General features: G+C 40.1%; 2 protein-coding genes across 3 annotated transcripts; one reads left to right on the forward strand and one right to left on the reverse strand.

The window, feature by feature from the left end:
• Positions 1 to 1,359: 1,359 nt before the first annotated feature.
• TLR2 (toll like receptor 2) lies at positions 1,360 to 10,912 on the forward strand. Of its 2 annotated transcripts, none has more exons than XM_075090978.1 (3): positions 1,360 to 1,720; positions 3,384 to 3,449; positions 5,466 to 10,912. In XM_075090978.1, exon 3 carries the CDS (start codon positions 5,474 to 5,476, stop codon positions 7,823 to 7,825), a length of 2,352 nt encoding a protein of 783 aa, XP_074947079.1. In that variant the 5' UTR covers positions 1,360 to 1,720; positions 3,384 to 3,449; positions 5,466 to 5,473; the 3' UTR covers positions 7,826 to 10,912. The 2 variants fall into 2 exon arrangements, with proteins under 2 accessions (XP_074947079.1, XP_074947080.1); XM_075090979.1 differs by having other exon boundaries at positions 1,360 to 1,413.
• Positions 10,913 to 11,082: 170 nt separating this feature from the next.
• RNF175 (ring finger protein 175) lies at positions 11,083 to 25,938 on the reverse strand. The gene is given in 9 exon segments (XM_075092413.1): positions 11,083 to 11,204; positions 11,900 to 12,021; positions 12,867 to 13,000; positions 13,663 to 13,783; positions 15,439 to 15,546; positions 16,532 to 16,591; positions 16,593 to 16,687; positions 23,996 to 24,157; positions 25,933 to 25,938. Coding segments are annotated over 9 exon segments (930 nt in total).
• Between the last annotated feature and the right edge of the window lie 19 nt (positions 25,939 to 25,957).

Consider the following 25,957-nt stretch of genomic DNA (forward strand, 5'->3'; position numbering starts at 1 on the left):
AGTGCCATTATACATAGCACAGCAATTAAAATAAAATTCTGAGGAAAACCTGGGGTCTTACATTAAAATAAGCCCTCTGAAGCCCCACCATTGCTGTGCAGCGTAAAAAAAGACACTGTTGAATTCCTACTTCCAAATGTGTTATTCTGGCTAGTTACGCTATGGTCCATACCACCATGCACAGATTGGGGTTTACTCAGTATCTGTGAAGGAAGCATCCTGGCATCTTGTACAATGACTGTGGTGAAATCCAGGAGCATTATATCGCTCTTTTGGTTTGGGGTTTTTTGGTTTGGTTTGGTTTTTCTTTTTTTAATTCCCTTAGGCTTCTTTCTCCCTGTGAATGCTTTTTTGTCCCTTCATGGTCACCACCACGTGCCCTTCCACCTACCCACAGAAACAGCTGAAGCCTTCTATTTGTGAGGTGCAAGGCTGTGTTGCTAATGAGTGGCCTAGATGGTGCTGCAGACTGTCTCACTTCTTGTTTCTGCTCTTCTACTTTGCACAGCACCTTTAAGTAATCTTTGGACCATGTACCCCTAACAGCTCTACTCAGCTTCCTTTATAACCAGTGAAGAAAATCACACGGATGGGAGGCAATTAATCTTTCTCCTTCAGTATGAGGTATCTCCTAGAACTACTGTATTGCTCTTCACCACTAACAAAGGGAATCTAGACAAGCAGGTAGATACAGATGTTTATATGTTTATATTAAGGTAGCTGGCTCCACCCTGGGTGGCTGGAGTCACAGTTGTGGGTTTCTTGTGTTTTAGAAGTTCGTGTGGAAACCTGAAATTGTTCTTGAGGGGCTAAAGTTAGGCGTGGGTGTCTCTAACTTGGCACTTCCATGCTCCCCTTTGCTTGTGTTGCTCGAGCCTAAGTACAGGAGAGTCTAAATGAGTCTTGATTAAACTTTAAACTTTAAACATGCAATTAATTTGCAAGTAAAATACCAAAGCATTGGCATATGGGCTGAGTGAGTATTTGAAAAATGGGGAAATTTGCTTATACACACATCTGTGTGTTAGTATATATGTACATATTCATATATACATATCTGTGTACGTGCTTATATGTATGTACATATTCACACTCCTGTGTGTATGTGTATACATATATACACACATAAGATGATAGTTTCTGTGGGTGTAGCCTGCAAACACTACTTTCAGTTCTACTTTCCTGTTATAACGATATCTCTAGGGTTAGTCCAGAGTCTGCTATGAAAGGATTTTACTGTTCACTCTCGGAGAATAGCTCACGGGCTAATCAAGGCTGAACTCCAGGTGAGTGATGAGTGAATCATCTGGTAGCAAACACTGAGCACTGATAAAACAGATTAGGAGACTGCGTGCCTACAGGTAAGGAGGGCAGTATGTCTTGCTGATCATTTCAAAGAGGTCAGAGAGAGAGGTAGGAGAAGCCTTGGCTTTCACACAGTACGCTCTTACCGCAGACCCACACTTATGGATTGGCACATTTAAAAGGACTGATAGTGTTACTGCTCTTATACCAATCAGATCCTCTAGGTGGGAATCCCCCTGCTTACATTGCCAAGCTAAGAGGTGAAGTGGGAAGGAAACAGCAGCATGAGAGGAAGCTGGGTAAAGAGCGATCAGCAAAAGAGAAATTAAACATTACATAGGTTAACTGGCATGCAGGTACCGGAGCTGGAGCTGGCATCCCTGGGAATCTTTTCTGTACAGAGGTGAATCTGCAGGTAGGTGAGGCTGGAGATGCAGGGGAAGAGAGTGGAGCTGCAACCCCAGAGCAAGAAACGAGGGAGCACTAGGAAGAGGCTATGTAATCTCTGACACTGAGTCCTCCTCCCCTGAGTGAGGGATTCAGGGTGCTTGGGGCTGCTGGGCAGGGGCCAGCTTCTGCAGGAGTGCAGGGTGGAGAGGGATTTCTGGCTGCCAGCAGAAGTGGAGCAAGCAGGTGCAACTGCAGGCAGCTGGCAGGGCTGCATGGCAGGCAGCGAAAGGAAGGCTTGCTGGGAGAGCCGGGACATGCTGATGGGACCAATGTCCTTCAGGAAAGGGGAGAGAGGAAAGAAGCAAATGAAAAAGAGACAAGATGGATCAGACTGTGCCATTTCTGCTCAGTTTCCTTGTGGGAGGGTGCCTTGTAAGTGCTTTGTCCTGTTTGTATGTTTTCCCACTTGTGTGTCGACACTGGCTGCCCAGGGAAGGTGTGTGAACGTGGGCTGCGTTTGTTTTAGGAATTCAGCCAGGAAAGAGCGCGTTGAGCAATGGTCTCAGGGCAGTGGAATCAGCTGTCTCCTCACCTAATTCTGCCCTGTTGCACATTCTCTGTGTTGGAAACAAGAAGAGGCATACCTATATATATGTGTGTGTGTATACACATACATACTGTTAAGGCAATGCTGGTGGGCGATAGGTAGGATATATATAACCCACACACAACAAGGGGAAGATGCAGAAGTACTGCAGACACCATAGCACTGCTCAAATTCACCAGCCCTTATTTAGCTTGATAGTGTTCTGCAAGATAGAATCAATTTGCATACTATTGGCATGCTTTATTTTAGCAATTACATTAGCCTTTAGCATTTGTTAGCATTTTTAGAACCTCATTCTGTTGGCATTCATAGTTTTGTTTAAGAATATGTGCATATTTCCTCAAATATTTCTACTTGCCTGGGCCAGGGAAGATAACTCTGAGCATGTCTGATGGCTCAGACCCTTTGTCCAAAACCCAGAAACACTTTGAATATCTATTTCATCACAGTGCCTTATGGTATAAGGGCATCTGTGAAAGTTTCCATATTTTAGCTGCGTTTCAATTTCTGTGTGGCTTTTTCTCTTCCCAGTGGAACAGGGAAAAGTGATTCCTTGGTAGGGCAGTGATATCGTGCACTGGGGCTATATTTCTGAGTGGGTGCAGAGAGGCCTGAAAGAACCCTGTAAGTCAGGGTCTGAAGCAGAGTTTTTAGACAGGAATAAGGGGAAGAGAATGGCTGAAAATGAATGAAGGTGGGAGTGGGATTTCCCTGAGTGTCTGCTCATATTACAGATGAGAAAAAAAAAACCTGGAAGAGATGCTCAGGGAAGTGACAATAAAGAAAAGCATCCTGTACCACCAAATGGGGTTCTGTCCTGCAGTCCACAGTTGGTTTCAGGCTGGTAAGATGGAGAGCCATCAAGCTCAGCTGATATTTCCCGCACAGTACCTGTCCTGTTGCCTTCTGTGCTGCCGGTTTTCCATGTGTAAATAACCAATAGATAGATTTTGACTGGCCAGGTTGCCTGGTTGTTTCTTTTTCTACCAGTAAGCATTTCGATAGCAAATTTAAAAATACTACTGAAATTTGTTGGTTGTGAAACTCATCTTACTCATACCTTTGCTCCTATGGCCTACAGCACTGTTATCCAGCCAGACTTGCAAGACCAAAATGGCCCTGTAAAAGAGCCTCAGCTGGACAGCAGGTGAGTGTAAGAACAGATCACAATTCTTTGGGTGGGATTCACATGGACAAATATCTAGGTATCTAAACTGTGGTGCTCCATTTTAAGTTGATGGGGTCATTTCTCTTGGATTCATCACACATTAATTTAGGTGTCCAAGAGACATCATGTGAATTGCCCCTAAAAGTTATTTCTCTCCATTGACTTTGGAGGACATGGTGGGTGTCCAGCTCAGCTCTGGGCCTCTAAAGACAGGGGAGAGGGCTGTGTCCTTCAAGACCCAAAGCTCTACATCAGAGAGTCAGAGATTAAAGGAAAATAACACAAGAGGTCAAAATGTTTATAGTCCTTCAGGTGGGAAGAGATGGGATGATTGAAAAAACTATTCACAACTTTTCCTCCTCTCCCCATATGCCCAAACAATCTCAGCTGATTCTGCCCCTTTTGAATAATTTTAAGCAACTCTGGCTAAAAATAAAGCAACCAGAAGGGTAGGACCTGTCTGTTTGAACTTGTGTGCATGGGTCAGCTATTGTAAAACAAATGAGAGTATGAATACAAAGTACAGTAGATCTTCTGCACAGAGGCTCAGTGGGATGACTGAAGGAGAAAATACTTCTCAGTGAACCAACCTAACCCAATTAACCTGATACAGAGCCCATGATGATCTTTGGGAACCTGTTATTGGCCTGTTTGGGGTTGGTTCATTCTTTTCACCCTCAGTAAGATACCTACTGAGGTAGAGGAGATTGTGAGACACTGAGGAAGGTTATACTTTAAAAGTGCTCTTTGATCCTTGTCAACAAAGCAACAAAAAATGGTTGTAATTCAATATGTAATAAGTGTTTTGAAGGGAAAACAGCAGTCCCAGGCTTCAAGAATTGTTTTTCCAACTCCTCAGAGGGACAGAAGAACTGAAGTCACCTTGTTGGGAGTAAGGATGGGCTGGATATTACAGCAAGCTCTGTAACACAAAAAGCCATGTCAAATCAGTACTATGAAAGGCACAACTGTGAGAGGAAAGAGAAATGACACAGGATCCACAGCTGTGTGGCTTCTCTTGAATCATTTCAGCACAGAAGATGAGGAACAGGCTGTGGGGCTGGAAAAAACTGATCTAGTCCACCCAGCTGATCTGAATTGCAGGAGGCTCTGAAAGACCCTGGCTCTTCCTCATGGCTCAGCCTGACCTCCTCTCTGCCACAGAGTCCCAAAGCAGAAAAAGCCACTGGCAGAGGGGAACGATGTGGCAGTAAAAAGGAAGAGCTAAGAGTCAGCAGGTTACAATGGTCAGTATATTCCTAGCTTAAGTTTCATTAGCAAGTATCGGACTGATGGCAACATTATGATGGCATACACAAACATCCAGGCAAATATTTATTTCCCTGCTCCTAGCACATTTACAGTAAGAACAGCTGAAGGCAGATAAAATGAGGAAAGGAGCTGAAACATATGCAGCCCTTTTCTCCCTATGTCAGAATTGAGACTAGACATATGCTTGAAATAAGTATTAAATGTGAATGTCACTATCTCCCACAAGATGCTGACTCTTCTTGATGTACCAGGATTTGAAACACATACAGGAGACTCCCTGTAGTAAAGAATTAATATACAAAATAATATTCACAGATACAGAAGAAAAAGAATTAAGACAGGGCTGAGCGAGAATCAGTGGAGTAGTTTCCTATCCAGGCGAAGAATCAGTGTAGTAATAATGTTGTGATTATTCAGATGTTAGGCTGAATCTGCAAGATTTGAGGAGCTGTTAATTGATTTGATAACCCTTATTCCAAAATTAGAAACTACATGGGGAAAAAAGAGTAAATTCAATGTATGTAGCATTTAACAATTGATTCAAGATAATTATACCTTTTTGACTAATATATTACATCTCTAAACAATGATAAAACAAATACATGTATAGTGCTTTCAACAGGACAGAAGAGTAAAGACTATGTTTTAGATACATCCAAAATGTACCATCTTCAAAACTAACTATTCAGCTTATATTTGCTCTGACTGAGTTTCATATTTTAGGGAAAACAATGACTACACACACCTGGCAAGCGTGGGCTATCTACATGGTCTTAGCTGCAAACCTCTCGGAAGAGCAACCGCTGAAGCAGGCTTGTCCTTCATGTGATGCCACTCAGCTTTGCAACTGTTCTTCCATGGGCTTGGATGTTATTCCCCAAGGGCTCACGGCCAAAATAACAGTGTTAAACCTGGCCCACAACAGGATAAAGCACATCCGGTCCCGGGATCTGCAGCAGGTTGTGAACCTAAGAATCCTACTGCTGCAGTCCAACAAGATCAGCTCAATAGACATGGACTCGTTTCACTCCCTCGGGAAACTGGAGCTCTTGGACCTATCAAATAACAGCTTGGCTCACTTGTCCCCTGTGTGGTTTGGGCACCTTGTTTCGCTCCAGCAGCTCCGCCTTCAAGGGAACTCCTACAGAGACCTGGGGGAAAGCTCCCCCTTTTCTAGCCTGAGGAACCTGAGCTCTCTCCACCTGGGCAACCCATGGTTCTCCAGGATAAGGCAAGGGAACTTTGAGGGCATTGCGGTTCTCGACAAGTTGTGGATTGACGGTGACAATCTCAGTCATTATGAGCCGGGAAGCTTGAAATCGATTAAGAAGGTAAATCACATGATCCTAAACATAAGAAGTATTAATGTATTCTCAGCAATTATCAGGGACCTTCTGCACTCTGTCACTTGGTTAGAAGTGAGAGAAATAGCGTTCAATATACCTGCTGAAGTGCAACCATTGAGAGTCATGTCTTCTTCTTTTGCAAAGAAAATTTCTTTTAAACAGACCTTATTAACAGATGGTACTGTGCCGGCTATTGTCGGCATTTTAGGAGACATGCCAAAATTAGTGGAGCTGGAGATGACAGACTGTAGACTCTTGGGAACTGGACAATGGGAAAAAAAAATTCAGGCAAACCAATCAGAGACTCTTAGAGTTCTGACAGTAGAGAATTTACTTATAGAAAAATTTTATTTGTTTACAGATCTTCAGGTTGTGGAATATCTACTACCTCTTCTTACCAAAGTGACAGTTGAAAACACCAAGGTCTTTTTAGTACCATGCAGGCTTTCAAAACATCTTCAGTCATTAGAGTATCTTGACCTTAGTGCAAATTTGCTTGGAGACCAGAGTTTGGAGCATTCGGCCTGTAAGGGTGGTTGGCCCTTACTACAAACTCTGAATTTAAGTCAGAATTCACTGAGTGACTTAGAAATGACAGGTAAAAGTTTATCTCATCTAAGACACCTAACTCTCCTAGATATTAGCCAAAATAATTTTGGTGAGATTCCAGATGTGTGTGAATGGCCAAAAACCCTGAAATATTTAAACCTCTCCAGCACTCAAATTCCTAAACTAACGACTTGCATTCCCCCAACGCTGGAAGTTCTGGATGTTAGTGCTAATGCGCTGAAGGAGTTTGGATTGCAACTCCCGTTCCTCAAAGAGCTGTACCTCGCAAAAAACCAGCTGAAGACCTTGCCTGGTGCCGCACCCATTCCTAACTTAGTGGCCATGTCAGTCAGAAGAAATAAGCTCAACAGTTTCTCCAGGGAGGAGTTTGAGTCGTTCAAGAAAATGGAGCTGCTGGATGCCAGCGACAACAACTTCGTCTGCTCCTGTGAATTCGTCTCCTTCATCCACCACCGGGCCGGGATAGCCCAGGTGCTGGTGGGGTGGCCAGACAGGTACATCTGTGACTCTCCCCTGGCAGTGAGAGGGGCACAGGTTGGAGCTGTGCACCTCTCTCTGATGGAGTGCCACAGGTCCCTCGTGGTGGTGTTGATCTGCGCCCTGGTGTTCCTGGTCATCCTCATCCTCGTGGTTGTCAGCTACAAGTACCACGCAGTCTGGTACCTGAGAATGACCTGGGCGTGGCTCCAAGCCAAGCGGAAGCCCAAGCGAGCCCCCCCGAAGGACATCTGCTACGACGCTTTTGTTTCCTACAGCGAGAACGACTCTGACTGGGTGGAAAACATAATGGTGCGTGAGCTGGAGCAGGCCTGCCCCCCCTTCCGGCTCTGCCTCCATAAGCGTGACTTTGTGCCCGGGAAGTGGATTGTGGACAATATCATTGATTCCATAGAGAAGAGCCACAAAACGCTCTTTGTGCTGTCCGAGCACTTTGTGCAGAGCGAGTGGTGCAAATACGAGCTGGACTTTTCTCACTTCCGCCTCTTTGACGAGAACAACGATGCAGCGATTCTCGTCCTCCTGGAGCCCATCCAGAGCAAAGCAATTCCCAAGAGGTTCTGCAAGCTGCGGAAGATCATGAACACAAAGACTTACCTGGAGTGGCCTCTTGAAGAAGAGCAGCAGCAGATGTTTTGGTTTAATTTGAAAATAGCTCTAAAATCCTAGACAGGGACATTAACAAATGAATATGTCCAAATATGCTCTGGATTTGTTACCCTTGCCTGTTCATCCCATCACCTATCTGTATCTTGAGAATAGAGAGCCTAGCTACTGAGATCATTAATTCCTGTGAGATTATTTTCTTTTTGTATCTGTGGTCTTGCATTGTTGTACTTGTTTGGGCTGGAATAGAGTTAGTTGCTCCTAGGTTGCTGTGGTTTGGAATTGTGCATAAACACTGTTGATAACACAGGGATGTTTTAGTGATTGCTGAACAGCGCTTGCACATCATCAAGGCCTTTTCTGATTCTCTCACTTTCTTGCCAGTGAGTGGGCTGAGGGTGCATGATACTTTGGGAGGGGACACAGCTGGGATAGCTGGTCTCAGCTGACCAAAAGGATGTCCCCTACCATATAATGTCATATTCAGCAATTAAAGCTGTGGGAAAGAAAGAGGAAGTGGAAGACATAGCGTTTGTCTTCCCAAGTTACCCTAATGCATGAGGGAGCCCTGCTTTCCTGGAGATAGCTGAACATCCGCCTGCTGATGGGAAGTAGTGAATGAATTCCTTATTTTGCTTTGCTTGCTAAGCTTTTGCTTTACCTATTGAACTGTCTGTATCTCAACCCAAGAGTTTTCGCATTTTTACCCTTCTGATTCTCTCCCCCGTCCCACTGCCAGGGGAGCGAGCGAGCAGCTGTGCAGTGCTTAGCTGCCTTCCAGTGTTAAACCACAACAATTGTCAACACATGTTAATCAGCAGTGTTAGCAAAAGCTGTTTCATGTAAATATTTGTTGCTTAGATATACAGCTACGTAGTTTATATATCTTTATCTTTGCAAAAGCTTTAGGAAAAAGCCTGCCTAGCCAGGGTTTTTTTCCTGCATTCTTCATATAAAACACTTCTAACCAAATGCAGTAAAGGTCAGTTTATGCAGCAAGGATTTTTGTCCTAGGTCTCCTTAGTTAGTGGATCTAAGGACTGATTCTCAACAGTATTTTGCAATCACTGTAAGTTAAATGTCCAGACCTCCTGAGGATCATGGGTACAAGGCTTAATGTAAAAAAATGCACTGTCACACTGCAGTTCTGGCTGTTGTAGCATATATGTTCTATGGCAGATAACTTTCTAGGTGAAAGGCACCTATGGAGGATGATTTCTGTCTAGTTTCATTATACCATATGTGGGAATAGATGCTTCAGAGTAGGATCCAAATACTCTTCCGACTTGCTCAAATGGAGTTTAAGCTATTCTCTGCTAGAATGTGGAAAACGCTAATATATATGGAGTCTTTGAATCCAGCACCATACTCTTCTCTCTGATCAGCAGCCTTAGCACAGACATGAAAAGGGTGTCTCCTACCCGTCTGCTCTCTCTGTAAATGTAGTCCACAAAACCAGAGGGGGGTAGAGAGCATCCCACCTCAGACATTGTGTTTGCTGTCAGCAGGGGCCATGTTTTCTTGAGAAGATTGCTGGGACAAGGCTTCTAATTGCTGAAAAAGTTAAATAAAAAGGAGACATTGGCACCAGGCTCTGCTTTCAGAGATTATTTACAAAGAAAGGTGATACCTGCCTTGAAACCACAGGAAATTTCAGATGAACCCTAACAGCTTGAATCTGGCAGGCCAGAGGGACAACTAACTTCTGGATCAGTTCAGGACTTAGGCACAGTGTAGGATGGTTCAAGGTAGTGTTTTTATTGTTGTGTTTTGGTCTCGGGCATCTAATGTGTACAAAATCTCTGTTCAAATGCCTCAATATTTGTAATTGAGTTGGTACATTGGAAGTCTCACCTCACAGCTAGATAGCTGTTTTGTTACTGCTTTTAGGAAGTTCTTCTCTGTACAGCCAATGTGTCTGTGAGAGAAGAAGTCCTCCTGTACTTTGGTAGCCATTGAGAAGGCTGAGGACAAACATTCTTCCATTACATCCACAATTAGAAAACTCTGACAGTGCAACGCAAATTAACTATTTATTTACGTGCCTTTTTGCATATACAAATACAGGCATAAACATTATAAGAGTTATTAACTTTGCTACCTCATCTAAGCAAACAATGCCACCTTCTTTCTATGTACTTAAGATTTGCTCTTTCCTTCATTTACTTAATTTTTTTGAATTGCATAATTTCCTATTTTTAGCATCTACACCTTACCTTCATTGGTAGATGGCTTCACACAATCTCTGCTTTATTCTTACGTATATATATTAAAGTGTAAATTAAGCTAATCGGTATTTTTGATTTCCAGCGACAATGTAAAGATTCTTAAAATACTGACCATATTTCATCTGAATTCAAAAGCTACTTGAGCTATGCTAATGACCTTTTAAGATCAGTTTCTGATTCCTAAGAAGAACTGCCTGTTCTTGCATAAACACTCTACTTTCCAATTCCTCACAGTGTGGCCAGGGTAGTATAGGTGCCAAACATTCAGCTGCTCTGTAGCAAGACTTATGCATCCATTTTGATCTGGGGTTTTTTGTTTGTCTGTGTGTTTTTAAAAAAGCAAGAGCAACATATGGAATTGGTGGTTAGGGTTTGTAAACACCTGTGTTTGAGAAGGTGGTTATTAGAAGTTGGGCCTTTCGAGCATGGTCACAGTAAGTCAAAGAGGACTTAATATAGGACCCCCATATATAGGCCTCTCTGACTACCAAGCACATCATAAATGTTACCATTGTTAGAGCTTTTTGGAAATGGCCATTGGAAGATGTATGAGTTGCAATACAAAAGCTCTGGAAAGAGGTGAGTGAAAAAAAGCTAATGGTAATCTTGTATTATCTTACATTAACCAAATAAACAAACTATTTGGGTGCCAATTTTCAGAATTTGCTGTCTACAAAGCCATTATTTGACTTAAAATTCTTCTCATCTGCTGCACAATTTTCTCTAGTCAGAATTTCAGCTGGAAGCCACTACCAATATATTTCATAATGAAACAGACTTAAAGTATTTCTTCACCCCCCACCCTTTTTAGGGGATATTCATTCTAAGAAATAAGTAAATTTTTTTTCTTTCTAGCACAATCTTCCCATTAAATGCAGCAATTTCTTTTAATTCTTACTCTAAGAAAATAAAATAATGCTTTAATACCATGCTGTACAGCCTTGCTCTAATGCAAAAAGATACACTATCCTGCAAAAGAACTCTGGTTGAACCAGAGTCCAACCAACTGCTATTTTCTCTAGCCTTTTAAAATTACATACAGAATATGCATCTTATTTTAGACAGGTAAATATCCAACACTTTGCCTTCTCACTAATAATCTGAATATTCTAGACCCAGTGAGTCATTAATGCCTTGGATAATGCCAATAAAAAACAGTTGCCAAACCACCAGATAGCGGAGCTATTCCAAAAGTTGTCCGTACGATATGTGTGCTTTCCTACCTAATCTGTTGTTAAGGAAACTGGAGAGAAAATGCAACCATAGGTAAATCTTGGTGGTTTTCTTAGAATCAAAGGAAAAGTATTGGGTCAAAATTTTGAAATACCTTCTTTTCAAACCCTCTAATTTACTTCCTATTTTTACAGGGGTAAGGTTAAATTAATATCTTCCCCACATATGGTTAAAATAGGCTTCAAAAAAGTAAGCCAAACTTCACTTCTACTCAAGCAAGTTTCTACAGATGCAGCAGCAGATCTTCAACTATTATTTAATTTGCTAAAGAGAGAATGTTGTTTACTAACTAGTAAGAGAAGGGGGAAAACCAGCACTTGTTCTTAAAGTGGATTATATAAATTTTTTTATTTCATTAAAGAGCAAAATCTGCTGCATGGCCTTTCTAAAACTGTGATTTACAGTCTTCAATATGTGCCTCTCATTACAAAAATTATTTCTGGACGTCTTAAAATGAAGAAGGAAAATATAGATGCACTTTTCTTTTCCTAGCTTTCTTGGCGTCTTAGATAAGATAAAACCAAACAGAACTATAATCTTCCTTAAATATCATTGTTCTTTCATAATATTTGGTTTTCCACTTATTTAACGTGGCCATCTCATCCCTCCGCTGCAGATCAAAACAAGAATTAGTAAGTAATCAGGCTGCAGTTTTGAATATCCAAATCAAAAGTACACTTGTTAGGGAGAGGGTATGGGTTACTTAACATCCTCTTCAAATCAACTTTCTCAGGGCAGTATGGGCAAGTCTGGTTCTTGCCAACAATGCACCAACCATGGATGCATGATTCATGAAACCTGGTATCAGGTGTATTGTTAAGGAATCTTTCAAATATAAACACAGCCCAGTGCATACAGCTGCAAACCTAGTCAAACCACCAACAGATCATTTTAATGACTGATTATGGATACTGCCTTATTTTCTAACTGAGCAGTTTCAAATGACTTAAAATATTTAGAATATTTAGAAATATTTTAAAGTTGAATCTGATGTCTTGAACATCTGGACTGGTATTCATATTTTCCAGCTCACAAGAAGCCAGGATACTTTTATGAACTAGAGAAGGGGGTGATTAGTAAGATTTTTCCAGCACGTATGCAATACCTTTGGTTTTATTTTCTGGAATGCAAAATGCTGAGTTGTTTGGTACCCCTGAGTATGAGTCACTGGGTCTTCTGTCAGGCTGTAGGGTATGTACGTGCCATTGTTCGAGAAGGGTTCCACACCTGCCTTAAAACTACGCAGCAAACACAGCCCCAGGCACAGCTGGGGGAAATCCCCTGCAGTATATGGGAACCTGATTTAGCAGACCTGACCAATGGGTCAGCATGCCTGGTCTAACACGCTGCCAGGCACATGCACACCGGCTGCTCATGAAGTACCTGGAAGGCAGATTTAGGCCTGAAACGGAGGGTTACAGCCACACTTGCATCAGTTTGTCTGTCAAAAAGCTGCATGGCCTCAACTTGTGTCAGAGACCTGAAATATACGTTATGCCCCTATTTTTACTTTTGTGCTATGTTGTTTCTGAATGTGGTTTCGTTTCCTTTTTTCCTTAGTATTTATTGCTTATTGTTATTAATTTTTAATGCAGCATAAAGGAGGAGAAAACAATAGCTCCATAATTACATGGAAAGGATACACATGATTACAGGACAGCTGATAGGTATTTTTAATGATCCCTTCTTCATTTATATCCACAAAAATTTTCTGTCCGCAGACTGCGCAGATGTCATTGGACAAATTTTTTGTTGGCATGCCACTGCTGTTGTAAAACTATCAAGATCCAGTTTACAGGAAAAAAAAGAAGCCAAAACCCAACAAAATATTTGCTTAGAGCCAAGGATGCATAAACACATTTTAAGTGCCATCAAAGATAAGGGCATCACAAAAATGGCTACAGTTGTCTTACCTTACTAGTGCCAGGATGAACAGTTACCAAGAAATAATTAAAATCTTATTGCTGATGGAAGAACTTCAGCAACCATCTGCTTGATTTTAAGTAACTGGGACACCAGACAATTGTGCTGAGATAATCATCTTTGGGAAGGGAAGATAAGAGCTATGAAAAGAAAAGGGCAAGAATAATCTTTCACAGACTTTGGGGAAGTAAGAAACTTGCCTTCCTAAGGGAAATAAGAAAATTATGTAGTCTGTTGTACATAGGGACCTGACTGTCGGAAGGCCCAAATCAGGCCCTGGCATATGTCACTGGCTACTACTTCATTAAGACTATACTTCTAATCGTAAGATTGACAAGGGAATTTCAACAGTTTGTCTGTGGCACAAGAACAGTGCTCCTCAAGGAAAAGTGAGGTTAGTTTACTGCAAGAGTATCCAGTAGCCCTTATACTCATGAACCCAAGGGCACAAGAGATTCAAGAGCTCAATTCCAGTCCTTGCAAGTGGCACTCAGGATGATGATCCCCAGCACTTACAGCAATGGTGGAAGCCATGTAGTCAGAACAAATCTTTACAAAGTTTCTTCCTATCACTCCATACTACAGTCCGTAAAAAAGCAGTGTCAAGGCAAAATGCATAGAGTCATCAGACTTGATTCTGTCATAAAACCACAAAAGAGTACTCAAGTGAGTCTGTTTTTGACAAAAATGCCAGAATAAAATATCAACAAGATTTTTATTCCAGTTAGCTCCTGCTTCCTTCAAACTGCAGGTTTAGTTTAATTTTCTTTTGCAGCAGCAGACACCCTCATACTTGAAGTATCAATATGCTTGACAGCAAGCAATGTTGAAAGTAGGCTATGAACTGCTTTTGGAGCCACAGCTACTCAGCTCTGTTATAGGAAGGCCAAACTGATGCATTTTCTTATATAAAGGGACTTTGCTTAGGGTCGTCTTATACAGAACAATTAGATATATTTGATCGTTTCGCAGAAGCAACAAGATCAGCCAAATCTCAATAAGGTGTAAGATGCCAGTCAAAGAAATTTTAAGTTTCTGCAACTGAAAGAGGCCAATGTCCTCCTGAATACAAATTCCTTAGAAGAAAATCTTTGCTAAATTGCAGCAAGTGGTATTTAACCCCCCACCCTCAAAAAACCCCAACCCAATGGAGTCTGCAAAAATATTAACATCTCTTCTCATCTCTCTGAGATTGTATGTGTTACAGGTCTTGAAAGACTAAAACCTGGCTACCAGATACTCATAAAATTGGAGCTTGACATTAAAAAGGACTTGTCATTTCTGCTGCAACAGGGCAAAAAGTAAGAACCTTTAAAATAGAGCTAACAAATTTTGTAGTTATATCTTTTAAATACACTGGTGGGGAAAGTTAGCTGGTTAAATAAAATACATCAGCAGATTAAAGCTTAACAGTATGTGTAACACAAGGCTGTTAAGTTTCTGCCAAGAATTTTCCTTCAGAGCTATGTACTTTTGGGTTAATCAAGTATACAATGTATGGGCAATAAATCTGACACTTAAAAGAACAGCTGATTTACATATATGCAGTATCTCCAATACCTCCAAGAAATGTTGGATTTACAGCAGATGCATTATGTAGTTGATCTTCATGCTCTTTAGGAATCCCTGGAATTTCTGGTCAGACGGCGCCTCAAACTGAGTCCAGCACAGTAGCTCTGTCTGGGCTGCTACTCAGACAGAAATCCTGGACAAACATAAAGAAAATTCAAATTCTATCCAGGCAAAAATTCAGGCTAGATTAAAAGGTTAGGTCAAGAATCATCTGGACATACAGTATTGTCTTTGACAATGGTCAAAATAAAAAGAAGAGAACCCCCTAGCAACATTATAGCCTAGTAGAGAAGGAAATCGTAATTATCAGAAAGAATTATAATGTGGTTTTGATATGAATGTGCCTAATTATTTTTATCCGTTACGTCAAGCCTTTTTATATCTCAGGTATGTAAATGAAGGACTGAGGATTAACTGAGCAGTTAATTTAGGGGATTAAATGAGTGAACACAGTGGCTGTATGAAGTTTAAGGTTTTTCCCCTCTTCACACCAGAAACACAAGTTGTAAAATGACTAAATACTAAACTTCAGACCATCTATGCAATAATAAAAATCAAGAAGTAAGAGAACCTACAGCTACACAACATAAAAGGGGTTTCATATGTTGAGGTGGGTGGTGAAGAGACCAGCCTGGAGCAATTTCACTGCAAACAAAGTAAAATCTATCAAACAGGAACTTATAACAGTTACCAATCCCAGTTTTACCTGAAGATACCTACCTAAAAAATAAATTAAATCCAAACATTGTAAATATTATGACTAGATAACTCACAATTCCAACTGAATAATGCAGTTTATAGATCAGGAGGAACCATTTGTAGACCAGCCTATGGATAAGAGAAAAGAAAGACTGCTCAAGACCTTGCGTATTTTGCAGAGTGGCACAAAATGCCACATACGTGGCTTCTGCTGAAGTATTCATATCAATTCAAGAGAAGTTTGACACTTCTGTGTTTCTCCCTTACTTAAAGGTGAATAAAAATATATAACCTAGGAGATAGTAAAGGGAAAAAATCCCAAACCTTTTTGTTTTGCTTCAGTCTCCACAAGAAATGGTAATTGTGAACAGATTGCTAAATTAAAACTAACAGTTGGGAACTGTGAAGGAGGGAGACATAGGACAGAACAGACAACAGGTAAAAAATAACTAAGGTAAGTTAGATATAGTCAAGTCAGTATACCACCAATTAAATGTGTCTAAAATACTTAAAAGTTAGCAGAAGCAATCTCTGAACCATTAATAAATGTCTTTGTGAGCCCAGAGCGGAGAGGCAGAATTTCAGAAGACTGGAGAAGGAAGAATACAGACCTCTCTTTAGGGAGGCAAAGTGGGCTCTAAGGAATAGATTCAGACTATTTGTTATATATATATATATATATATATATACACCAAATTGAGCTCTTTAGGCTCAATAACACCTGGCATGACTGCTGATAAGAGGCTGCAGAATGAAAACCCAAGACGGAACTGATGGAATGAATTTAATTTTAACTCTTGTTTAATTCTTTTTCATTTGCATGTCATGTTTGATAAACATTGGTTTAAAGGAACTTATTCATACTGCAGTTGGAAGATTCCTTCAAATTCAACAGCTAATGGCCCTTTTTGTAATCTGTGAAGATTTTTTTTCCAGGGAAATTCTTATTTGCTCTTCTCCTTCTACAAGTTTTCTTTAAGAAACAATTTAAAAAACCTACAACACCACCACCAAAGAAACCAACCCACAAAAACCAAAACAACAAAAACCACCCCAAAAAAAACCACACAAAAAAATACCCAAACAAGGCAAAACCAACAAAAAGAGGATATACTATGGTGTTCTTCCTGAGAGAGTCTTGTGGGTTGCCCTGAAAGTGATGTAACCGGTAATAACTGAAGAGCGTTCCCCACATGGACAGAGATCTCCACCAGTAAAGTCTGATGGTGAAATAAAGAGGAACAACTCACACCTGCAGCAGTGTGACTAACTGTTGGCAAGATTTAGATAGTAATGTCAGAATAATGGCACCCTATGGTTCCATTTTGCATGGTTAGGTTTGATTAACAGATTGCCAAACTGTAAAACTCATACAAAAAAATGTGATTTGTACAGTATCTGACACAGGAGGGCCTTTGACCTTAGCGTAACGATGTTAGCCTGCCTTGCACCCTGTAAATAATTAGTAATCCCAGTGTAATAAATGATTATAACACTGAGATACAACTCATCAGACCCCCACATCCTATCCTCAAAAAACCTGAACTGTTCTTTGACAGAATTACTGCTACTGAAAAAAACATTGAAGCTTGTTTTCTAACTGAAATTATACGTAGTGACCACAGGGCTAAAGCTTTGGGAGCAAGATTTCTGAAATCAGTGGAGGCAGTTGTTTGGCCTTTAAGCCTTAGAGCTGCTCTTATAAGCTTTCAGAAAGGCACATTTGGCTGCATTAATCTGGGACGCCGCTCAGTTACATAACCACACTACTGAAGGCTTTTCTTAAAAACTCTTTCTACAGCACAACAAAACGCTGCAGCTTAAACTTTTAAACTTTTTTTTCTAAATTAATTTATATCAAACTTAATATGTATATTTGCTTGAATTGCCCACAATGATGAAATATTCTACTTCTTTTCCAATAAGTAAATATCTGAAACCCACTGAAGAGTCAAAAGCCCTGTAAGGTCAGTTGTCTTTATGATCACATTAATAAATCATGGATTTGAGGTTATGGAAGCCTGATGATGGCAAAGATAAAGCAAGGCTGACTTTAATATGTGTTTGTAGAGTTAGCTCCTGCATCTTTACAGAAAGGTTACTAAAAATTTTTAAAAAAACAACAACAAACAAACCTGGTGGGAGACAGTTTTCAAATTTATGTTTGATTTGAGGCAGGGGGATTTTTTAAAAGCAAAGAAAAAGCACAATGTATCTAGAGTAAAAAGTTATCTCTGTGGAAGATGAATCTCCTGCCTTAACCCAAAAAGTACAGTTCTGAAGGAATGTATGTTACTCCCTGTGAAACCTAACACAGTTTTGCCACAGATTTCAACTGAAGCAGGACTGCATGATGATGATGATGATTATTATTTCAACTTCTTCTTTCTTCTTCAGAAAAAGGAGAAACTCTTTAAAAAAATCCCTGCAAACCCCAGAAAGCATGCAAGTATTGAGCAAACTGGTATTTCACAATATAAGTTTAAAGAAATTAACAGATAGACACACCTGTAAAAGATAGCAACACAACATCATTAGATCACATCACTGTCACACATTTCTGCACCCTGCAGCCCTGGCTTTATGGGACCACAGTCTGCTGTTTGTGACCATAAAAGTGACAGAGCTCCTTCTGTGCCACACAGCCCTTCTGGCATGCTACCAGTCAGGGGCCACTACACATCCCTGACTGTGGAGCCTGAGGTCTCCTGGCTGTCACAGGTGGCCACCAAAGTCTCCCTGTTGCTTGCCTGCCTTGCTACTGTCCAACATGATCCCTTTCCAATGGGCTTACACACTGTGGGTTGCTTTTTTTTTTTTTCTCAGTAGACTGAAAGTAAAATCTGAATTTAAGTGGCAAAGCCAAAACTGAATGGACACACATCTTCAGTAAAGTAGCTACTTTCTAATACAAATCTACAACAGAACTTTGTTATCATGTTAGCTGCAAAATGAAATGGTAATTAAGTAAAAAATGGCATCACAACCTTTTCTTGGGTGATGCTGTTATCAGATCAATTGGTATATATTGTTTGCAGTAATTATTTAAAATTTCCTTATTGATTTTCATGTCTTCTAGATTGTTAATTATAATACTATTAGCCTCTACAGAAAATGCATGAGCATTTTGTCATGTAACTGAGGACAAAGATAGGAATCAGTCATACAGATGAAAACCCCAGTATTGATTTATTATTAATACTGGAAGGTCACCATCTGGACAATTCCATAAAATAATACATCTGCATTGCTGCTAAATGGAAGCTTTAACATCTGGATCATATTATTCCAAATTTTCCTCATCCACCCATCATAGCCAGAGGAATTTCCTGACAAATCAGATTGCTGCCCAAAGGTAAAATGTTTTTCTCATTACTATACTTTAAATGAGCTCAAAAAGACCTAGAACTGAAGTCAGCATCACCGTCATAGACAACTTTCCCATTTTCTAATTATGCAGATTAAATAGGTCATACAACTGAAAAACATCCATCTGTCCTCTGCTTCCCTCACAATGGTCCCCCACTCTGAGCAAGTAAGAATGCCTATCACCAGCAAATTCAACAGAAGAGCATTATTCCACTATCCTTTCAATCTTATAGCATATGGTGAAAACTGCATACATAAAGAAAATAACTGTGTAATAATTAGATTTATTGTGACAGACTGACCTTACCAGAACTTGTTAACTTGGCAACGCAAGCTATCTGGCTCTCTAAAAATCTAGTTTCTTTTGATGTAGACATATTCAAATACTCAAAAACATATGCATGGAAGAAATAATAAATCAGCTGTTTGGGTTTTTTTTTAAGGCTTAAATTAATATGGTTATACTTGATAGTACGTTGGAAATTGGCAGGGATTTCTATATTAAGTATATCAACCAACCTTATTTTCAATATTTCCTTCATTACGTAGGTATAGCAATCAGTGCTGTCATAACTATGCTGCTTCATTTTTCAACCATATTCCAAAGAAGTTCTCATTACGTGACTGCCACATGATACAAGATATATAATCAGGAAAATGGGCAATCACCTACAGGACCAGAAGTAAGGCTTTTGTGTTTGAGATTGTTCTGCAACCATGACAAATCTGCCTCTCTATCTCAGATATTTTAAGACTTTTATTATGCCAGGGGAGAAGAACTTTGTCCACATATATCATATTTATTTAATTTCATCAATGGACAGCTTCCAATGGCAAGTAAATTGCATTACAATAATCAGCTGAGTACCTGATAGTTACAATTTCCTTTGGGAAAATACAGAGTCAGAACTCTAATAAGCTGTTTCCTTCCTTCCCCATTTGATATGCTAGGCTTCTGCCTCTATGTTATGAAAAATAGATAGGGTAGTCTAGGACAGATTAGGAATGGTTTTTCAAGGATGGTATTTCTCTGACTAGCAGTCTTCGTTGCCACCCCCCATCTCAGAGCACATAATATAGTTGCAAGCACATAAATGCCTGCACCTCACTGAGTTAAGAGAGTGCCAAATTTAATTGAAATGAAGAAATGAGAGCATTATCTGAACACAAATGCAAACTTATTGAAAATCAGGTTTTTACAGTGTAAATTAGCAGAACACAGCCTCCATATTTATTTTTTAAATTCTCAAATAACAATAACAAAATTCACAAAAATAACCAAGAAAAAATAATTTCCTCTAATCTGCTTCCTCATCATATGGAAGTTAACCCCAATCTGTCAGCTGCCATCTAGAAGAAAAAACAAAATTGTGAAAGTAACCTGCATTTAATTTCAAGCTAAAACTTACTAGAAAAGCCCCTTTATTTATTCCCCCCCCCCTTCTCTGTGCTAGGATCACACCCATATTACTTTATATGTAGCCGTCTGGTGAAGGGCAATCTCTCCCCTCTTGCCAAAATTATTCACAGCTGAACCTTGGTTGCTTTGCTGCAACTTTTTGCTCTTGCCTCTTTGAAATAGGAGCCTCCCCCAGCATGCCTTTTTTTCAGGAGACATTTTACATTCTTGATAAGCCTGGATAAGGCTCTTTTGGAAGGTACAGACTGTTGCTGTTTCTCTTGCATCTAGTAAGTAGTCGCCGCTTTTTGGTTTTTTTGTTCTTTTTGAGCAAGCTAATGAATACCCTTTCCATTTAGGGCTGATTTTATGCTCCCTTTGACCTTCATTTCCGTTTTCTTTCAAAAAGAAACCAAACTTTTCTTTTTTACATGTTTGCAAAGCACTTTGAAGGGGAGGGTGGGAGTCAATCACTGCAATCCTTTGCTTTATTTCTACTAACAGGACTGTGCAATTCTCTCTGAGCTCTTACTATGTCTGAGAATAGCATGGGCATCCAGAGCAGCAATGTATATATGTAAACACCCACCATGACCTCAAAGAATCAAACAGAAAGGTTTGCCAGCTGATGCTGCCTTCTAAGCCATGATATGCAATGGAGGGTTAGCTGCTTGTGTTGTTGATCTCTTGGGACAGAAAATAGAAAAGAGCAGTTTTTAATCAGAGAAAAGGAGCCTTAGGTTTACCCCTCCTATTGAAAATAGTATGTTCTACCTCTTCACCTGATTTCCCTTCTGTTTTACTCCTCAAGGTGCAAGCATGTTGTTACAAGCAGGGAAGATTGTTTGGTTTCCTCCCTTCAGTATTAGACGCTGTTGTGCATAACCTATATGTGAACTATATAGGCATAAACTAAGCAGTCAAAAAGCTGCATGGCAAGTAAGAGAAATGTGTAAGCAAGCAAAAGTAGAAGGCTATTTTCTCTTTAGTAAGCATGCGGTTGTTTTTCAAATTTTGACTTATTTAAATGTTTCCTACCAAATCAAACAGAAATGATATGCACATGAATGCAGGCGTAATAACTGCCACCTGGAAGAGCTGTAATGCAGAAGTCTAGACCTGCCTGTACTTAGGGGAGCAGTAGATTTTTTTAATTTGTTTGTTTATTTTTATGTCAAATGGACAACCTCCTGTATGCATTAACTAAGTTGTTTAAATCCTAAATCCGACCACCTTTACAGGTTCTGCTCCTAAATCAGAACATTTCCTTATCTGATGTAACAACATATACTAGTTATTTTTCATCTGTCTTGTGTAAGGATCTCATTAATCATTCAACTTTGTATCTTAACGTTTGTCCTATTCATTAGTCTTCAAAGTATAGTGGATCAGATTTTGGCAGTTACTATACTTGTAGAAATTTGTAACTTTAGCATTGCTGCCTGACATGCTTTTGAAGAAAGCACACTAGTGCAACGGGATCCACAGTGTGTTCAAAAACTATACGAAAGTATCTGGATATAAAACATGAGGGCAGTTATAACTTAATAGACAAACTTGTAAGTTGTTTTCATGACAAATACTCTTAAGTTACTTAACATGGAACAAATGCAGTAAACCATCTACTGGCAGAGACCCACTATAAGTAGTGTTCACTATTACAAAGTAAATTCATACACAGATAGATGGTAGGTGTGATAATATTTTAGTCTCCCAACTAAGCAGAGCGTGAAGCAGAATTACCAAAACTCAATGCAAAGTGAACTTCAGCTTCTGGTGCTACTATTTTTACTGAAAGGCTCTGCTTCAGTTCCTCTTTTATTGTAGAAGGAGGCCTTGCTGCTGCCACACAGTTATGCACTGAAAATTGAGGCCCCAAAATGTTTCTGGCGCAGATGTTTTGTTTATTTTACAATGCACTGCAAAAACACAAAAACCATTACAAAGTCTTATGAAAGTGTTTTGGTGGTTGTAGTTGTACTGGAGCCTCCCTAAATTAGACTAAATGCATTTAAAAAATATTTTTTTCCATATTCGCTATGTCACTTTGTAGGTGTGACTGGCTCCCGTAAAGTAATAGTTGGGAATGAAGCTTCAATTGCTGAAGATTAAGTTACAGAAGTAATAGGACTGTAACAACTGTAGGCTACTGGCATTTTTGACAGAGGTTAAGCCTACGTAGTACACGTTAACTACCTTTAAGTACTGCTAAGGAGGATAATGCTGAAGCAACACATAGTCCATGCTGCTTAGACTCCCACAGGCTTTCCTGGGCACACAGGGACCTTCCCAGCTGCTTGTCATTGTATGCATACTTACAGCTCAAGTGTGTTTCAGCACTGATTTGATACCAGTCTTATGCAAAATATTTTCAGTGGAAAGGACAGTCTGAGTGACTTCAGTCCCTTTAGTGCTGTGTTCTTTATTCTAAATTTCTGTTGAAAACTTTAAGGCAAAAATTGATAGGAAAGAAATACTTGAAAACCTCTGAAATGAGATGCTAACATGAACATAAAACAATTAAATCTTACAGCAGAACTGGTGTAGAAGAGAAGCTAAAGAGAACATGATGGTAAAGTAGTATTGTATATGATTACACTACATGTGCTTAGGTATTGTGTGCACTCAGGGTTAGGAGTGTGTGTTTGTGAAGGTAGAGAGTTATGACATGAAGCTAAAATCCTCAGTGAGCTGCGCTATCTGTCACTTCATTAGACAATTCACCTGTATGCGTGCTGCCATGACGAACATTTCATCACTGGTCCTAACTCTGTAAAGTATAGCTGAGGAGCTTGTTTCACAATCTCTGTATCGCAATTTTATGCCACTGTGAAACTCCACTAACAGTAAAGCTGTCATAGATCAGGCTAGTTTTATATCCTCTACTAAAATGGTTTCTGTAAATTGTATCAAGGTTTCATCATCTACTGTTTAACGGACCTGTCAAATCAGGGATATGATGCTTCAGAGTCTAAGGAGCAATTGCCAAGAGATAAAGTATTAATCATGAGAGTTATTGATGTCACTGCTATGAAGAAATTCAGTTACCAAAAACTGGATTTCAATCTACAAATGGCTTAGGGCACTCATCAGCTGATGAAGATAGAAAAGCGAAGAAGCTGCTTCTGTGCTTAAAATTCTGCCTGCTTGAAATATCTGAGTAATCCCCATTGATTATTTAACATTTACTTAAAACTCACATTGCTTTTTAAGGACTGGCCCTTTCTGGATGCCTAACTTTTTTTTTTTTAAACTACTGAATAGGGAGGTCAGGGGTGGAAATCATGTCACTCTAGTTTTCTCAGGTTTGCAGAGAAGTCTGTGGTAGGGGAAAGGAAGTGAGCACCATAAGACCCAGTTTTAGCACCTTAACCACAAGACCACCTTTCTCTCTAATTAGGCATGTGCATGAGTAACTTAATGAATAGGGGCCTTAGGTTCTCTCTGTAAACCCTCTGTAGCATTACTTCAGCTAGATAAGGGTAACGACTTTGCTATCCTACCTAGTCCATTATTAGATGGTTGTTTGAAAACTCAGACCCTTTTCCTTATAAGCTTTAAACTGCTAAAGACTGACCACAGCATCAGTATGCATACTCAGAAAATAAAACAAAAGTTCTTTTCTTCCTGCATAAAAGCTATTCTCCACCTGACCAAAAGCCATGGCTTGTTGCTTTCCACAGGCGCTCAGTTTTCTTGTTAGGTGTAAACCCTTAAAAGTATGTCATGACTGCCAGCTGTTACTTGAGAAAGACGATTATCTTAACCACTACAGCTCCAAAACCACTGGCTTTCTGACAAGCTGTTCACATTGTATGATTGACAGTGTCTTGGTTTCCACTGAACATGCACAATCGGGGCAACAACCAAGGCTGCAATGAGAACAAGAACCATTTCCATATGCATTGATTCACAGCCATGATGCTTCGCATGCATCTTCCGGTGTTGCAACGTGAAAAGAAAATATGCATGCTATTTTAAAACAAACAAACAGTCTAGCATGATTTGTTATACCTAGAGGTGGCAGTAAGCCTATGTACGAAAGACACTTACGAAGAAATAGGTTAGTGTTGTTATGCATGAAGATATAAGGTAACAAACTAGATGAGAATACTTGGTCTTTTTAACTGGAACTATTATCCTGAAAAAGGAAATGTAGGGTAAAGTTAAGGTCAGGGAGTTGTCTTTTCTTCTTTTCTTTTTTTCTGGTAACTCAGTCCTGAACATAAATATATCCACAAATATATAGCGCCTGTGAATTTTAAGCAGACATTTCATAATCGTAGATCTAAGCCCTGCATAATCTCTTAGTCCAAGGTAAACGCAAACTCAGAAGAGGGTTTAAACCCCTGTTTCAGCTTAATTCCCTATAAAGTGAGAATTGTATCTGGTATTTATCTTCCTTCTAGAGTTAATGAAAGTTTTCTTCAATCCCTAAGAAAGTAGGGGATTGTCTTGGAGCTATAAATCAGCCTCCTTCATAACTAAAGCTGAGTGAGCTTCTGTGTTACATCGGAGCCTCATACACCTGTAGTAAGAATGTGAGCTTGACTCAAATTAACCTGGATGTTAGTTTTGCTCTGACCTGGAGCTTTCTCGGTCTACATTTCAGGACTTAACAGCACTGCCTGGCTTCTAGATCTGTGTACGCACAGAGTGCAACCCACCTACACCCCTAAACAAAGCTGAAGAGACAGACTTGCACTGTCTCCTTTCCCCTTCCACGCTCTGGTCCCTGTGGGGAGAAACACCATGTGCATATGCTGGAAGGGAGCTGCAGCATGTTCTGGTTGACATCTGCCCTGGATGATTTGCAGATCAAGACCTTGTGTCATGGTGGCTGATGGGCAGCGTTAAAGCAGTTGGGATCCAGATTTGAGCAAGGAACTTTGCAAAAGCCCAAAGCCGTTCTTTGCTGCTATGACTTGCTATCCCATGTTAGCCAAACCTGGAATCCAACTAAAACTTTTGACTTTGCAAAAAATCTGGATATATGTTTAAAATGTGATTCTTTCCCATCCCATCTTCAGAAGCAAAAGAGCAACAGGAGCCACGCTTTTTTTCATATAAAAAGTAGTGGCTACATGATGGATGCTGCACTCAGGTGCCACAGCACCGAAGTGGGTACCGATACCAGCGTCAAAACGTCTTTCTCCCCAGTTTTATGCAAGTACCGCGGAGTACCACATCATCTTTGCCGACAGGCATGCTTGCGTTAAGTATCTCAAAGCATCCCATCGGTGCGAAGGGCTCGCTGTCCCTCAGGGCGCGATCAAGGGTGCCCCCTGACGGGCAGCGCGCCGGCGCCGGGCGCGCTGGCGGGGCAAGCCTCCGGCTGGAGGTAGCGCCGCTCATGTGCGTCCTAAGGAAAGGGAAGGCGGCAACGGGGGGATAACAAGCTTTTCCTCTCCGCCCCCTGTCAAGCAGGCATTAGAATGACGGTTAAAGGACCATTTCTTCATATTAGACTTGCAAGGATAGGAAGTGTTATATTTATTGTACCTAAAGGAAAACAGTGCACTACAAAAGCAATCTCTGTAATGATTGCTGTAAAGCTGTTCCCTATTTGGTTTTGCTGAGGAACTCCTTAAACTGACAGAATAAAAAGTACCAGTAAAACTTTTCAAGAAAAGAAAATTCTTTACCAACTACACTTCTGTGAACAAAATGTTAAAGGTTTCTGGTATCACTATAAATATACAATTCATTTAACAAAACATTTGCAAGCAATATGTCAGTTAACTTACCTCCATTGTTCCTCTGTTGATAATA

Source organism: Phalacrocorax aristotelis, chromosome 4 (genome assembly GCF_949628215.1).
Source record: "Phalacrocorax aristotelis chromosome 4, bGulAri2.1, whole genome shotgun sequence".
Classification (NCBI taxonomy): Eukaryota; Metazoa; Chordata; class Aves; order Suliformes; family Phalacrocoracidae; genus Phalacrocorax; species Phalacrocorax aristotelis.